Consider the following 17,693-nt stretch of genomic DNA (forward strand, 5'->3'; position numbering starts at 1 on the left):
AGAAGGGGTATACAGTGGTACCTCTGGTTACGTACTTAATTCGTTCCGGAGGTCCGTTCTTAACCTGAAACTGTTCTTAACCTGAAGCACCACTTTAGCTAATGGGGCCTCCTGCTGCTGCTGCGCCGCTGGAGCATGATTTCTGTTCTCATCCTGAAGCAAAGTTCTTAACCCAAGGTACTATTTCTGGGTTAGCGGAGTCTGTAACCTGAAGCATATGTAACCTGAAGCGTATGTAACCCGAGGTACCACTGTATAATGGGACGCGGGTGGCGCTGTGGGTTAAACCACAGAGCCTAGGACTTGCCAATCAGAAGGTGGGCGGTTCGAATCCCCGCGACGTGGTGAGCTCCCGTTGCTCGGTCCCAGCTCCTGCCAACCTAGCAGTTCAAAAGCACGTCAAAGTGCAAGTAGATAAATAGGTACCGCTCCAGCGGGAAGGTAAATGGTGTTTCCATGCGCTGCTCTGGTTCGCCAGAAGCGGCTTAGTCATGCTGGCCACATGACCTGGAAGCTGTACACCGGCTCCCGTGGCCAGCAAAGCAAGATGAGCGCCGCAACCCCAGAGTCGGTCACAACTGGACCTAATGGTCAGGGGTCCCTTTACCTTTACCTTTACCACTGTATAATCAAGGGAAACCAAAAGCCAACTAGAAGGTTCCTTTGGCAGCAACAGGGCAACAACATTTTAATCCTACTTTTCCCCAAAGACCTCAAGACGGTGCACACGATTCTCCCAAATTATCCTCATGACAATCCTATGAGGGAGGTTGGGATGACAGGCACAAACCCGCTTACAACGCACTGTTCTGCATGTTGATTCAGAAATAAACCCCATTCACTCGATGGGACTTACTCCCAGGTAAGTCAGCATATGTGAATGTGTGGGGATTTGAGGTCAAAGTCCAACACTCTAAGCACTCTGACACACTGACTCTCTAGACATAAAGCCGAAATATAACTAAGTTTTGCCTAAAGCAGCAATTGGGATTGGACCGCCCCTGCCTTTATTTCACAGTAATTCATAATTAAACTTCGCATAGCAGAGATTGAGGGCTAGTGTTATAGAGTCCCTTTGCTTTCTGCTCCACTCTTTGCTCTTCTGTAAATAACAATTTAACCTCAGATTCATCCTCTGGCTGGCCAAACTCCTGCTATTTTATTTCAGATTACAATCTGGAGATGTGTGTTTATGTCAGCAAATTTACCTCTCCCCCCTTCTAATTTCTCCTTTTATATTTCCTTTGCATTCTGCTCCCTGATACATTCTTTCTTACTTATTTTATAAAGGCACTGATAGGTTCTAGCTTTCAAACCACTAAGGGGAGGGGGAAAGAGGGGGGTGGGCAATGAATGTTTATTTTTTATTTTTTTTTAGTTTGCCCACTTTCCAGTTTCTTGCTGGAAAGCCAAGAAAGGATAAAGTTCTTGCCCTTATTAAATATTTATCAGTTAATTACAATATGTAGATTGTGCCGGTAGGCTATTCATCTTTTGAGGGGGAGATACAATAAAATACAGTGGAAAGTTGTGTTATCGTAATTGCCTGATGCCACTGGAAAGAACCAGAGCCGCTGCAATGTGTTTTACATTTATCTGCACCGCCGCATTTTCATTTTGCGCAGCGAAGCTGCCTCCGTTTGTTGTTTCACGGATACTTAATGTTTGCAACCTCGGCATTTTCTTCAGAGGTCTCCTTACAGGAAGAGAGTGGTTATCACAGCAGCCTCAGCAAAGATCTCTCTCTCTCTTTTCCCAATAAGAAGGGGAAGCTGGTAGACGAGAAAATTAACTCTACCTTCTCTCGTCCTTTCTGATTCAGAGCTTTCATTAGTCTGGCAGCAGAACTTAGCAGTCAAGTCCAGGTTACACACAACACACACACACACACACACACACACAAAAAACCCCACATCCACAGGGCCTCATTAAGTTCTGGTTTCAGACTGAAGCATTCACACCACCATATATTTAAAGCATCTCTCACCCCCCAAAAAAGTATCCTGGAATCTGTAGTTTAGCCCTCCTAGAGCAGCAAGCTCCAGCAACCTTAACAAACTACAGTTCCCATGATTCTTTGGGAGGGGGGAAATATGCCTTGAATGTGTGGTGTGTACCATTCAGTCATGCAATTCCCCACTTACAGATGAAAGTGGTATAGGCCAGAATTATTATTATTTTACTAAAATTAAGAGCTGTTTGGGTAGACTTGAGACGGATGTGGGGGGATTGAGTCATATTCCTTCAGCCACAGGAACATATCTGGCCTCCAAGTGTCCCTATTTTCCAGGGTCAGTCCCAGATTTACAGAAGCCATCCCAGTTTCTGATTTGATCTGGAATGTCCCACTTTTCCTTAGTACATCCCTATCTTCATCAGAGAAATGTTGGAGGGTATGCCATATTCCTTAATGGACAGCTTTCCAGTGGTCATGTGCCAGTAAGGAACAGGGCCAGAGGCAATTGACGTATACCTTTGTAGAGTATACAATATTCCAGTCATGCAATAGTCAGAGCTCAGCTTTCTACACGCCCACATCCGTCCATCCTGACAAACAAGAAGAAGATAAGAAGAGTTTGGATTTGATATCCCTTTTTATCACTACTGTAAGGAGTCTCAAAGCGGCTAACATTCTCCTTTCCCTTCCTCCCCCACAACAAACACTCTGTGAGGTGAGTGGGGCTGAGAGACTTCAGAGAAGTGTGACTGGCCCAAAGTCACCCAGCAGCTGCATCTGGAGGAGCGGGGAAGCGAACCCAGTTCACCAGATTACGAGTCCACCGCTCTTAACCACTACACAACACTGGCTCTCGCAGTTTAAGGCAGAGGTTTTCAACCTTTTTGAGTCCACAGCTCCCTTGACCAACTGCACTCTTTCTGCGGCTCCCCTGAGGGCCTCAGCAGCCCAGTTATGTCACCCCTTGCCTGCAGAGCTGGCAGCCTCACACCCTTTTTCAAACACCTTCCCTTGTGGAGTGTTCCTTCAGCCTCCGCTCCTCTCCCCTCTCCAGTTGCTGACCCTGGTCTCTGAGCTGCCTCTCCCCAGACCCCAAAGAGAGGTGCCTCCTCAACGCTGCCCCATAGGGACCTGGAAAGCACCTCCTGGCCAGCCCCAGAGGCACCATTCTCCTGCGGAGCTCGTAGCCAGGGCTGCTGCAATAAACAGCTGTGGAAGCCTTTCGGAGGTAGATATATGAGATAGCATCAGAGGAGGGAGGGAAGGAAAGAGGGACAGAGGCTAGTGTTGCCCGCGGCACCCATCATTCAAGACATCCCAGGGTGCCACAGCACACTGGTTGAAAACTACTGGTTTAAAGACAAAAGGCACTTGAGAATGTGAAGCAGGACCATTGAATGGTACCACTAGGAGCAGAGTCCCAAAGTCTGGGCAGGGAGGCCTGGAGGAACAGATTTGTCCCCATGCCTGAGGTTCCCCATGTTTGCCTTTAAATTTGATGCAGTTCCATTTCAGCGAAGAAACGTCCACTGAGAATCAAAGGAGGGGCAGTGGTGTCACTGTTTCTAAACTGGTTTCACACAAGAAACTTTTGAGGCTAATTGCAACCGTCAACAAATTTCAGGCTTGGCTTATGTAGTCCCATCATGAGATGGGACTGAGTCCATCTCAAGAGCCAGGGGACCCCAATTTGATAGTGTCCCTACTAGATCTGTAAGGAGCTGTGTGGAAAAGTGGAGGAAGTGCTGTTGAGCACTTAGACTACAATTCCCATCACTCACAGTCAGTGTAATGAATGATCAGGGATTATGAGGCTTATAGTCCAAACACATCTGGGGACACAAGGTTGGAGAAGGTTGTTATCTGGAGATAAAAGGTTGTATTCAATGTAGCACTGAGCAAATTGTTCCATTGGCATACAGGAGACCCCCCATTTATGTGCATTCAATATGTGTGCGTCCGCGCATGCGCGCATTGCACCAAACCCAGAAGTGACCACAAAAGTCACAAATACATCACAAAAGGGGGCAGAACTGGGCAGGGCAGGGATGGAACAGGGCATTTGAAGGCTTTTCAATGATGTTTCAAATATACGTGATTTCACTGATGTGCACAATGTCTCAGAACGTAACCCCTAGGTAAATAGTGGGTTGCCTGTATTTTTTTCCCTTGCTCAATGGCACTATCTCCCCCTCACCTTCCCCCATAAGTTATGGACATTCCCCCAACCCTCTAGAGCATATTTGGGAGGTGGTGTGGGACTCATGCAGGGGAGGAAAGCATTGTGCTTGTGCAAAAATGTAGCTGAATACCACCCAAGGCATCCCCCACCCCTCACCCAGTCCTCTGCAGTACTTAATTGCAGTAGCCACTGAGATATGTGGGCCACGTTGGAAGCAGCTCAGGAGAAACCTGTGTGCTGTTTCCATCTGCTTAGACCTTCTGGTGAAACCTGTGCTCTACTATTCCCCAATGCTCACCTTGCCCCATGCCAACAATCACCATCTGCTAGGGCACAGCATGTGGGTTGCGATGCATTACAGGTGCATGAAAAACAGAAAGATGAGATTTCCAGATGAACATGGGAAGCTACCTTGTGTTGAATTAAACATGGAGTCCATCTAGCCCACTTCTACTCCAGGGATGGAAAACCTGGTGCCTATGTAGACTGCTATTCCCATCAACCCCCAACCAGCATGAACAATGATCAGGGACAATGGGAGCTGGAGTCCAACCACATACTCATCCCTTGTCTGTTTCAGTAGCTCTTCACAGTCTCTGGGGGGTGAATATCACAGAATCACAGAGTTGGAAGCGTCATCTAGTCCAACCCCCAGCAATGCAGGAATCCTGCTCACAGCCATCGCTGGGTGGACTCAAACCACCAACCTTCTGGTTAACAATGGGCCAGACGCACTGACCCATTGTGACACTGAGCCTCTCTCCCAACTTTGCTACCATATATCCTTTTAACTGGAGATGCCGCAGATGAAAGCATGAGAACTTCCTCTGAGCTACGGCCCCTCTAAATGACCACACAAATATTTTTAGTTATTGCACCAGATTATTTGAGAATTATGCATTACACCTTTGGGATACTTTGCCATGCAAAATACTCTTAAAACATTCCTGTAGACTGTTGCAATCCAAGATCTGTTATTCCACACTAGATAGCAAATAGAACTAAGAACATGCCAGGATGATGATGGTGTTCTCAAATTCTCCTAGAGACAAATTGACTTGGAGGTGGGAATTGCATATATATTATTGTAGTTCCCTGACTATGTATTCTGCAGGATTTATGCATTTAATAATACTTCTTAAAGGTGTAAAAATATTGAGAGATTGATCTTTAACAACATTTCATGAAAATTCATCCACAGATGAATTGGGACTGATCCAGCCAAAATTAAACCTTCTTAAAAAATAGTTTAAATTGGAGAGGTTTTAACATATAGTGGAATTTTCAGACTGAAACCAAATAGGTTAGTAAGTGCTAAATATTGACTGAATTTTAAAGTGAAATCAGACAATGTTTGAAATTCACAGCATCACACTTGAATTTTTATGTTTATTTTTTGCGTCTGGATTTCAAATTTGACCAAAAAAATTCATTTCAGGTTTAGCACTTTCATTCTAACAGGGGCAACTGATGCTGGGACCTCAAAAACTGTGTTTTTAACACACACATTAGAGTTTTCTAAATGTTCACACTAGTGAACCAAGGGCAATTGGTAGTCAGCAGGTAGTACAAGGGCAACTGTTTCATATGACCAAAGCCTCAAGCTGGGTTATCAGAAGAAACTGGTTCTTTATTTTGGCACCAGAAGAAGCACCTCCCGTTACCATGAAACAATGAACGCAGCACCATGCAAGCTGGATTCTTTGGCAAACTGGACCTTGCATCTTACCACTAAACTCTCTTGACTGATACTTGCCCTACCAGAAGCCGCTTAAAGGAGGATAGAAGGTCTAGCTAACTTGTAGTCCAAGGAAATGGAAGAGGTTTAATGGAAGGCAGGGGCCAGTTTAGGAGGTTGGGGGGAGAGAAATGCACAAGCAGGCTAAGCTCCAAAGCTGCATACTAACTGGGAGATGAAAGAGCTAGAGGCCTTCTGAAGTACGTGCTGTCTCGATGATTAATGGGGGTGAGGGAAGGGTGAGGCCCAGCCCCTAGTAAACTACAAGATGGCAAAGTGATTCTAAGAACAACAAAGCAGTGTTCATGGAGAAAAGCTAGTCTGCCTACGCCAAGAAAATCTCCCGGTGCTGTTTTTAAAAAGCCTCTTTATTTCCAGTATCAAAACAGTACATTAAAATAGATGCCAAGAGCCAAGCAATCATTAAAAATAAACCATCGGTGACGTGTAGCGTGCAGTGAAAACATTGCTCACTGCTGCAGCAGCGAGGTTGCGAGCTGGTTCTCCCAAGACGCATTCTCTAGCCGCGCCTGATGGCAAGACAAAAGCCCTCAGAGGCAGCCATTCACTTGCCCAGGAACTACAACAAGCAGGTGATTTCAATATTGGAGCTGGATCACAGGAGATTTTTTTTGTTTTTTAAGGTGTAGGTGTGGAATTTCAAGTGTTATCTTTTATGTTAGGCATGCACTGGGAGATGCTTATTGTCAAAGATTTAGTGCATTCTGGAGATACGGGCTCTTTGCAACAGGGTTTCTTGGAGTGGACTTCCCTGATAGCTCTAGGTTCTTACCTAGGGGTGGTAACACCCTGGCAAGGGATGAAAGAGGAAGGAGGAACATACATCTTGCCTATTCTTGCTGCATCAGCACCACAATTCTGTCGGAAAATATTTTGATGAGGCTTAGACAATAGCAACATACGGCAATGGCTTTTCAAACTATGATCTATGGTACCTAGGGTTCATCAGTGGCTCAATGGGATTTCTCAGTCAGAAGATCAGTACTGATGGGCAAGCTTTCTGGGAGAAACAGCTTGACTACCACTGCCAATCTTCTCCTGGGCTGGATCCCTTCACAGGAGTTCAGAGTTTACTCTTGGTTCACATGGGGCCATAGTGAGGACCCACCAGTGCCAATGGGCACTAGCCACCAGGACTATTATGGTTGGTAAATGCTCATCTGTGTTTGCCTGTAGAAAGATATTGGACCTTAAAAGATCCCTGCTATTAGGGCAAGGTGTCTGCTCTTCACCCTGTGAAGTGCTAAACCTTTGGAATGGAATAGGTAAAGAACTGGACTTGGAAATAGCCACACTTAGACTGCAATTCTACATCTACTCTTCTAGGAGTAAACCCAATTGAACTCAACAAGACTTGCTTCTGAGTTGTCTTGTATGGGGTGGCAAGGTTAGTTAAAGTCTTTCACTTTGTGAAATGAATGCCTGAAAACCAGAGCAACTAGGATCAGCCTGATTTCTCCCCTTTTCCAAGAGGATCATGAGGCCAATAGCTGCTGAACAACTGAGACCCACACTGCCTTCCTTTGCGATTTCATTCACAAAACCCTCTTTACAAAACGGATGTTTAAAAATCCAGTGCATAGACTGCCTTAGGTTTGGTTTGAAGACAGCCTTGCTTTGAGTGAATTATCAACTTTGCAGCATCCAGCAGCAGCCCCTCCCTCACCAATGAATGTCCAGTACAGTTAAATAAATGGGAGGTAATGGGTGGGCAGATAGGAGTGGTGGGCGGTTGGAGGGGGGTTGGGGGAGAGAAATGCTGTTGGTTGCACTTAGAGGGTTTTTTCCTTTTTTAATGAGATAATAGGACTGTAGCAATTTCCCCTACTTGGTTTCCATGGCAGAGAGAACCCTCACAGATGCATAAGATTTACAGGTCCCTGAGAATCTCCCTGAGGCACAGGATGTGTTGTTAAATCTGTGTAAATGGGATGTGAGCTGGACAGCCCAAGCTGGTGATGACTGGGGATTTCGGCAACACAGCTGTAGTCCAGGTTTGCAGAGGAACAGTCAGGGAAGCTGAAGAGTGAGTCAGCCTCAGGCATATTTCCCAGGTAATTTTCTTCCACTTCACTTGGACTCCCTTGCAGAACTGGAGGTCCATAATGATGACTGTCTCCTTGCAGAGAAAGGGGGCCATACTCCAAGGAGATGGACGTTAAGGGGCTGTCAAAGAGAGGGTCTGTATAACTATATACCCCTCCCTGGGCCTTGCTACCTGAACTTGGTGCGGCCAAATCATACTCAGCCTCCATTTGACTGAAATAGTCACTCACTTGAGGACTTTTGCTCGGGGACTTCCCAATGGTCCCCTTGACCCTGCTGTCTTTCTTATACTTCATCCTTCTGTTCTGGAACCAGATCTTGATTTGCCTCTCAGAGAGCCTCAGAAGCCGGGCCATTTCCAGCCTGCGTGGCCGGCAGAGGTATCTATTAAAATGGAACTCCTTCTCCAGTTCCACCAGCTGCGTTTGGGTGTAGGCTGTGCGCACTCTCTTGGATGAGGAGAGACTTGGTGGAGAGGAGCTGGGGTCTAAATGAAGAAAATGAAAAAAGTCAGTTCAGCTTGATTCTTAATGACTTTGCAAGGAATAGATGTATTGCCTCGCAAAATATTGTACCTGGGAGATTAATAATAATAATAATAATAATAATAATAATATGGCGTACATCAGAGGTGGGGAACTTGTGGTCCTCCTGATGTTGCTGGACTACAAGTCCCAACATCTCTATCATTCACCTTGCTGGCTGAGGCTGATGGGAGTTGGAGTCTGATGACATCTGGAAGGCCACAGATTCTCTACCCCAACATACAAGCATGCATGTTATGTGGGGATAAAACTCAGAGAGATGTTAGAGCTGAACCAAAACAACTCACAGATTTTGGCAAGTGTATTCGGTTGTGTTGCCCTTTTTTGGTGGTCCCACCCTCACTTCCACAAGGCACCTGGCAAGAAATGTTTGCTTATTTTACCCTCAGTGAGTGACATCACACAACCCAATCTGATTGACTGGACAGTATTGAATGTTACATCATCCTGGTAATTGAGTAATCTGTGACTGAGTTGGATCACTGATGTAATTCATACAAGATGGAAGAAAAGGAAGAGGTCAGAGGGGTAAAGGTGCCACACCCACCCCACACCCCAAAAAACTCAAGAAAAATAATGGTAACTTAATTGGAAAATGTGAGTATTTATGTTCCCCCATAATTGCAGTCTCCACTAAAAAATGGAAACTGGAGAATATTTGGTTCAGCTCAGTAACATTCTCAGTTTGGAGGGTTTGTGTTTCCATTTGCAAAGAATGGAAATGTTCTGATCCATTTTATTCTATGCTATGCTATTATGTTTGTCTATCTATTTGTCTCTACATCCAGCTGAATAATTGTCTTTCTATATATGTCTATATCCTTCCTATGCTAATGGATTAATCTAAATGAAAACCTAATGTTTATTTAATAAGACATATGGCTATTCTCATAATACTGGGAAGTTGGGGTTGGTAAAGGACCTATAAAGAATATATTAGAGCAACTTCTAAAAGAAAAATTATATATAATTCTTACTGAATTCCTCAAGTGGAAGCCTAGTTGCTCCTATTATCCCAATATAAGATGGAATATAAACATAAGCAAATAAAAAGTACAAAAGTACTTTGTAAGTTATTGTCCAGAAAATGCTCTGAAGACACATGCTGTGGTTCAACCAGTAAAGTTAAGAGTGTCTGGTCTTAAGCAGTCTCTGGACAAGAGACCACCAGTGAACCCTCCATAATGTGTGCTTAGTTCCTTGGAGGAAGGACATGGTATAAATTAAAGTACCGCATGGTGTAAGCTAAAATACTGCATGTGAACACTTATTTGAAAGTGCAAGGAAAGCTATAGCCTAGATCCATGGTAGCCAATGATGTGCATTCCAGATGCTGCTGTTTGGCTACAACTCCCATCATCCCTGACCATTGCTGTCTGGGACTGGTGGGTGTCTATCAACCTCGTGAGGGCACCATGTTGGCTACCATTGGATAGATGCACATTCAAGCATGGGAGATGACAGATAAAACAAGGTACCTGAAGGTGGGAGGTTGTTCTTCTGCTTGCTGCCGTGTCTTGTTTCTTTCATCCAAGGGAAAACTTGTTTTGGTAAATGGCTAACATGTGCCTTGCTAGTGCCATTGGTTACCAATGGAGGCTGTTGCAATTTTGAGGTCTGATCATTGGTGTTCCCTAGAGAATCCTGTTTGGTGCCTTTTTGGCCTGTTGGAGACCTTGTGGATGTTTCTGGCTCCTGGTGTGCCAGTGGAGCTGGAAGTTGTTGCTGACTAAAGGAATCCCTTCTAATGGGATCTTGGTATGAACTGCTTTCTGAGGAATCCTGGTCATCTTCATGAAGAGCTTTTTGCATTTCCTGTTCTTGTCTGACTGAAGGGGCAGGGAAGGAGACAGATACCTTGAAATGAATGTGAAAGGAATCCAGACAGAGCTCCAGTTATTACCACTGAGGAAGGATCCTCCTCACCCATGTGTTCCAAAAGCTAAAGAGAAACATCCGAAGTAAACATGCCCACATCTCAAAGCAAGAACATTTACCGACCATTCTGGCCTCTGTCCAGAAAAAGGAACCCACCAAAAAGAGAGAGAGCAAGAATCATGAACTTTAAACAAAGACAGTCTTTTGAGTTTCAACATGTTTAGCGTTGAAACTATTTTGCTCTCGGAAATTATCCTCCACAAACATTGTCAAGTATACACCAGATATTTAATGTCTGTATTTGCTGGAGTTGATTTTAATATTTGACAGCATTTGACTGCTGATACATAGTGGTTTTAGTGCTTGACAGTGTTTGATAAGTGAAACACCAAAGCAAAAATATTTGGAGAAATCTTTACCAGTGGTTGCTACCGTCAGTCATATGGATAAGATCAAATATCTGTTGTTCAATATGGACAGGTCTGTGATGTTTAATACAGCTAAAAGCCCCTTAACTTAAACAAGGTGATATGGCTTCCATCAAGATCTAACTTTCAGCTTTTTATGTATGTTTTATTTATTGTATAGGCTAAGATTTATTTTTATGTATAATTTTATATATCATTTATGTTAATATGTTTCTGTTTGGTTGCCTTATTAATGAATTTGAAAAGTGACCCACAGTTATGTCTGGTTTTATATTGTGTTTGAGAAACAGCATAATATACGTAAATAGTAGTTAGAATGATACTTAATTATTGAACAAGTGGGGCATACAACAAGATTGCATACCTGAAGGAGCGTATCCACCCCCATCGTTCAGCCCGGACACTGAGATCCAACGCCGAGGGCCTTCTGGCAGTTCCCTCATTGTGAGAAGCGAGGTTACAGGGAGCCAGACAGAGGGCCTTCTCGGTAGTGGCACCTGCCCTGTGGAACACCCTCCCATCAGATGTCAAGGAAATAAGCAGCTATCCTATTTTTAAAAGACATCTGAAGGCAGCCCTGTTTAGGGAAGTTTTTAATATTTAATACTGTATTGTTTTTAACACTCGATTGGGAGCCGCCCAGAGTGGCTGGGGAAACTCAGCCAGATGGGCGGGGTATAAATAGTAAGTTGTTGTTGTTGCAGGGTATTACTGCAGTGTGAAGTGCTCCGGTTCAGTGTCCTGGCCAACACACCATGCGTTCTCTCAGAATGCTCCATAAAATTCTTTTCCCCCCTCCAGTCTTCTGGAGCCCTCCCCAACATTCTGTGGCCATTGAGCATGATCATTCCTGAATGGGTTGTTTGGGGTCTCCTTTTTCTTAGGAGTCCCCCCCCCCCCAAAAAAAAATATGATCCCACATCTGAAAACCTTTGAGTTTCCTCTGAGCATGGCATTATCTCTCTCTTGTGTATAGGCAATGCCGTTATGTCTACAATAAGAATAGACGCTAGGAGAATAAGTCTTAGTATTTATTATTATATATGGTAGTATTTGATAGTTGGAAGTTATAAGATTATATTACAGTTTACTGTCAAAGTCAAAACAAATCAAGAGAGGCCACTAAATTCACAGCTCTCATATTTGGAGAGGAAGATTCCACATTCGGAGCTGAGATTCCATGAACAACATTTGACGTTCTGGGGAATTTTGAATATTAATTTCAATTCCCAAGCTTGTTCTGTCACCTTTCTTAATGATGGTCAAAAGCAAGCATGCTAAAATGATGCCAATGAAGACATAAAAAAGTATAACTGGGAGAGGGGAGGGAGGACTCTTTGGTGTTTGTTGGCTTGTGCATAAATGATAATTATTTAATAAGCAGCATTTGGGTGAGGGAGAGTATAATTGGGAGATGAGCTCCCAAACCCTTATTCTAATAATAACCTTTATCCATCACCAATCCAGTGTACATGTATGTGCATATATACACATGGATGCAGTCTTCTGCTGGGTATAAGGAGAAATACCATTTTTCCCCCCACTCTGTAAGATGCACCAGACCACAAGACGCACCTAGGAGGAGGAGGAAAACAAGAAAAAAAATATTCTGAATCTCAAAAGCCAGAACAGCAAGAGGGATCGCTGCGCAGTGAAAGCAGCAATCCCTCTTGCTGTTCTGGCTTCTGGGATAGCTTCACAGCCTGCATTTGCTCCATAAGACGCACACACATTTCCCCTTACTTTTTAGGAGGGAAAAAGTGAGTCTTATAGAGCAAAAAATACAGTATCTCCTCTCACGACTGTAGTAGCCACATGTACAGATGACAACTCTATTTAAATGGGTCCTCTGTTTAAAAAGCTGTCTGGTCCAAGTGTGGTTTAAAGGTAAAGAACCATAATAAGAACACAGTGCCGCCTGATGCTGACTATAAGGACAAATATATTCCCTTCACTTTGGGCAGATAATCTCTCCAAAGCACAGAGGAGGTGATAGATACAATACTAAGCCTTAGCTGTGTTGGGGTGGGGTGGGGGAGTACACAGTAGCCCTACAGCAATTCTGTATCCAGAAATCCTACAACAGGGGATAAGTATCCACTGCTGTAAGAGCAATGGAAGTGGATGGTAAGCAGCAAAAAAATCTCAGAAGCAGTAGTGCGGGGTTTCAATTATAAACACACTTACAAAGAAGCAAGTGCTATTAAATACAGTGGGACATATTTCTGAGTCAATGTGCATCACATTGAGGTGCCATTATCTTTAAATTTTAGTTACTCAGGCTGAAATCTGGTACACACTCACCTGAGAGCAAGGGGCTACTGAATTCAACAGGGCTTGCTTCCAATTAGCCATGTGCATTGTCACTGTATTAAATAACCTGAGCAATTTTTTTAAAAACTAAAACAAGATAAGTATTAGTGCCAATTGCCCTAATGTTTGCCCACCACCCTTGTTTCGTTGCATTCATTTCCCGGATTGCTGGAGGTCAGGAAAAGGTTAACTTCTTACTGATTTTGATATAGTATTGCTTGCATGCTTTCCCTTATATCTCTGTATAAGAGCTAGAGCATGGGTAGGCAAACTAAGGCCCAGGGGCCGAATCCGGTCCAATTGCCTTCTAAATCCAGCCTGCAGACGGTCCGGAAATAAGCGGTTTTTTACATGAGTAGAATGTCTACTTTTATTTAAAATGCATCTCTGGGTTATTTGTGGAGCCTGCCTGGTATTTTTACATGATGCATCTCTGGGTTATTTGTGGGGCATAGGAATTTGTTCATATTTTTTTTCAAAATATAGTCCAGCCCCCCACAAGATTTGAGGGACAGTGGACCGGCTTCCTGCTGAAAAAGTTTGCTGACCCATGAGGTAGAGCCTACTATTCTTTTTTAATATTGAAAAGTTGAAATAATCAAGGGATGTATCTTTAAAATTTCCAGAGCAAGTCTCTCTATGGTACTGCTCTGTGGTCTGCTTTGAAATATCAAAACTTGAGTGTTGGGGAAACCTGTCTTTGAAGTTCATGCCACTTAAAGATGCCTTCCCTGCTCACCATATATCCCCCAGTTCTACCCAGACATTTGTAAGCCTGGGTCTGAATCCCATTGAAATGCATCTTGTCACATCTTGCAACATTGTCCACAACACCTTCTGCCAGCCCTTTGGTGATCCATCTAAAATAACCCTACACAGACAGAAAGAGTGCTGCTCATTGCTTCTGTTATTATGTTCCTCAGGAACCCTGGAATCAATTCCTTTACTCTTTCATTACTGAAGAAGTGCTACATCTAATTTCAGTGAATGAGGGATTCACCCGAAAGCACAGGTGGGGAACCTCTAGCCCGCCATAGGTTGCTGGACTCCAACTTCCATGAACCCCTGTCTGCATGGACAGGGATGATGGGAGTTGGAGTCCAACACCATCTCAACAAATTCTCCACCCATGCCCTAAAGACTGATAGCTACCGTATTTTTTGCTCTATAAGACTCACTTTTTCCCTCCTAAAAAGTAAGGGGAAATGTGTGTGCATCTTATGGAGCGAATGCAGGGTGCACAGCTATCACATAAGCCAGAACAGCAAGAGGGATTGCTGCTTTCACTGCGCAGCGATCCCTCTTGCTGTTCTGGCTTCTGAGATTCAGAATATTTTTTTTCTTGTTTTCCTCCTCCAAAAAACTAGGTGCGTCTTGTAGTCTGGTGCATCTTATAGAGAGAGAAATACGGTGCTTCACATCTTACACAGGGGTTCATCCATGTTTACCAATAAGTGTACACGTGACAAAGGGATATCTCATTCGGTAGAGCATGAAATTCTTCATCCCAGGGTCAATGGTTCAAGCCCTACATTGGGCAAAAGATTTCTGCATTGCAGGGAAGTGGACTAGATTACCCTCATGGTCCCTTCCAACTCTTCAATTCTATGATTTTATGAAAGAACTGTAGGCCATCATGGTTCCCTGTCTGTCTGGTACATTTGCACATGTATTTGTCACATTCACATTTTTAGATAAAGGTAAAGGGACCCCTGACCATTAGGTCCAGTCATGACTGACTCTGGGGTTGTGGTGCTCATCTCGCTTTACTGGCTGAGGGAGCCGGCGTACAGCTTCCGGGTCATGTGGCCAGCATGACTAAGTCTCTTCTGGTGAACCAGAGCAGCGCACGGAAATGCCGTTTACCTTCCCACCGGAGCGGTACCTATTTATCTACTTGTACTTCATGCTTTTGAACTGCTAGGTTGGCAGGAGCAGGGACCAAGCAATGGGAGCTCACCCCATCACGGGGATTCAAACCGCCGACCTTCCAATCGGCAAACCTTAGGCTCTGTGGTTTAACCCACAGTGCCACCCGCATCCATCTCACATAAACATATGCTCAAAACATTTTGGTGCACATCTAAAAATATAAAAGTGAAGTGGTTTGGGGAGGCACATCATAGTACCATCGGTGACAAAAATCTGTTTAGCTTCCAATGAGGATTGGACCATGGATTTGTGGGGAAGCAATGACTAATCAAAGGCAGGTGGTGTGTCTGTATAATCCCACTAGCATAGGAAATGCTGCATGGCAGCAGAACGGTGATTGCACTGCAGAGAGGTCTGTATTTCATAATTGCTATTGATGCCTAAGTTAGAAGTAATGGCTTGTTTCATGTAAAAAAAAAAAAAAACAGTACTGGAATTATTTGTGGAATAAATATTTGGCTTGCCATCAACACAGTATCTGTTTATATTAAATTTACCCAGTGCAAATAGATGAAAATAAGCCAGCAGCTTTTCCTAACATCTCTCCCCTCCCGCAACTCAGTGACCTGAAGAGTAAAGGTCTATATAAGTTCCGCAGTGGGGAGTTTTTATTTAAAATGAAGCAATATTCTCCTGGAAGAGACAAGCAGAGTCTATTGGGAAAATCATTGGCCTATAGAAATGGTGGCAGGCATACAAAAGAGCTCAGAAAGGTGTATTGGATTTAGCAAGAGCAATGGGAGCTAATGATATTAAGTTGGCTGGTAAGCTATGTGAACAGCTGTAACCTCACTGATGGAAATGAATGGGCCATCGATACGCTGTCCTCCGACAAATTCATAGGCAGAGCAGTGTGTGCTTTGCACTGGGGGTTGGGGGTGGGGAATCTGCAGCAAAGTAACCCCAATTTTGCTCCAAGGAAAACTGTGTGCTGCAGCCTGCTTCCCTTATATTTATTTATTTTGCATAATTTATTTGATTTAAATAAAGGGGAAGGGCACAGAACTATGCAATAATGCAGCCCAGATCATGATCCTATCAGCTGCCTCTCTAGCTTTCACCCAGCGTTGCTTACTCAGTTTCAGCCCTATTCACCCCAGTCATGAGGGATAGAAACATGGTTTGCTTTCTAAAATGAAAACAGAGATTCCCAGCAGGTTGCGTTCTGCGCTCAATTCTGTGCTTTTGTTAACTGGCAGAATACACACAAGTCTTGCACACAAGCTGCCTGCCTGTTGAAGTCCAAGGGCATTTTTAAAACCACAGGTGGATAAATGAGTTTACATAAACTGTGTTTTGTCCATCATCATCACAAGCAGTGTGTAAGAATCCGAGCTTTTAAAATGCCACAGGTCAACTTAATGTGTTTCGACCTATGTATATTGCATCTTAGAGGACAGGGGCTGTATTAAAGTTGTGTGTGATAGCTGATTTAAGATAGCACACTGCTTACTTAAGAGGGGTGCAAAAAGTAGCTGTGACTAAGGTGCCATTATAAGGACTGACAAACTTGAATCTTATTCATTACAGTTTGACTTTTGCTGGCTTGCACTAGAATAATTGCATTATGTTTACATGTGTGATATTGATATAGATAGTGCTATTTTTCTAGAAAAATAGGTGTTGGAACTCACCATGAATGCCTCCCTTGTTCTCTTATAATGGCAATGGTGCCCACCTGAGAGGTGCTAGAACTGACTTCCAGTGAGTTCTGACTGAAAAAGCCCTGGAGATGATAGATATAGATGATAGATAGATAGATGATAGATGATAGATAGATAGATAGATAGATAGATAGATAGATAGATGATAGATGATAGATAGATAGATAGATAGATAGATAGATAGATAGATAGATAGATGATAGATAGATGATAGATAGATAGATATAGATAGATAGATGATAGATAGATAGATAGATAGATAGATAGATAGAGAGTCTAGCAGTTCTGGTTGAATAATATTCTCACCACAATATATTCATTAGCTATGCACTTAGGACTGGGGAGCACGTAAAAGTTGTAATCCCCTTAGCAGATATTTCAAAAACCCAACTAAGATGGTTATCATTCACTTAAAAAGAAACATGTTTTACCTATAGAAACATACAGGGAAACTATGTAGGTTTTTTCTGCCCAGTATAAAGTAAACCTGCTTCCCTGTTGCAAAGTTCTGGCCAGTGAGTACAAAGTTTGTCAAGCACTTGGCGATTAAAAAAAGAAAAGAAAAGTTTTATTTAAGTGTAATACTATTTTATTCAAAACATTTATAACATCAAGGCTGCAATCCTACACACCCTTATTTAGGAGTATGGCCTGCTAAACTGAATGTGGTTTACTTCTAAGTAGACATGCATGGGGTTATACTGTAAATGGCTATTATTAAGAGATCTTTTAAAATTCATTGCATTGGTGTTTTTGCTGTTCCTCACTGACTTACAGGGCTCGCTGGCGAAGCCTCCCATTCCAAAATGTTGGGCAAGAAGGAGACAGGCCTGCCTGGGAGTCACACCGATTTCAAGAGAACTTAAATTCCAAGTATAATGTTAACAGGAAAACAGTGGTAGCCTTAAGGACTGTCCATCATAAAGCCAGCCACAGCTTTACACTCTGTTCTCTCCTTGCTGTGCTGTGCTGTGTTCTTTATTAGCCAA

General features: G+C 43.4%; 1 protein-coding gene across 10 annotated transcripts in view; it reads right to left on the reverse strand.

Annotated features, from left to right (window-relative positions):
* LOC308471025 (homeobox protein Hox-D3-like) overlaps positions 1–17,693 on the reverse strand; it is a 148,676-nt gene that overhangs the window by 27,106 nt on the left and 103,877 nt on the right. For 9 of the 10 annotated variants that reach the window (XM_080994897.1, XM_080994901.1, XM_080994896.1 and 6 more), the window contains 2 exons: positions 9,968–10,346; positions 6,228–8,431 (listed from right to left, as the gene is read on the reverse strand). In XM_080994897.1, the coding sequence (XP_080851023.1) occupies positions 7,752–8,431; positions 9,968–10,301 (1,014 nt within the window). In that variant the 5' untranslated portion in view covers positions 10,302–10,346 and the 3' untranslated portion in view covers positions 6,228–7,751. Of the gene's footprint in view, positions 8,432–9,967; positions 10,347–11,159; positions 11,469–17,693 lie in introns of those variants that run through there. The other variant, XM_080994892.1, reaches the window with a different exon arrangement.

The sequence above is a fragment of the Podarcis pityusensis genome (genome assembly GCF_964106645.2).
Source record: "Podarcis pityusensis genome assembly, chromosome: 2".
Taxonomy (NCBI): Eukaryota; Metazoa; Chordata; class Lepidosauria; order Squamata; family Lacertidae; genus Podarcis; species Podarcis pityusensis.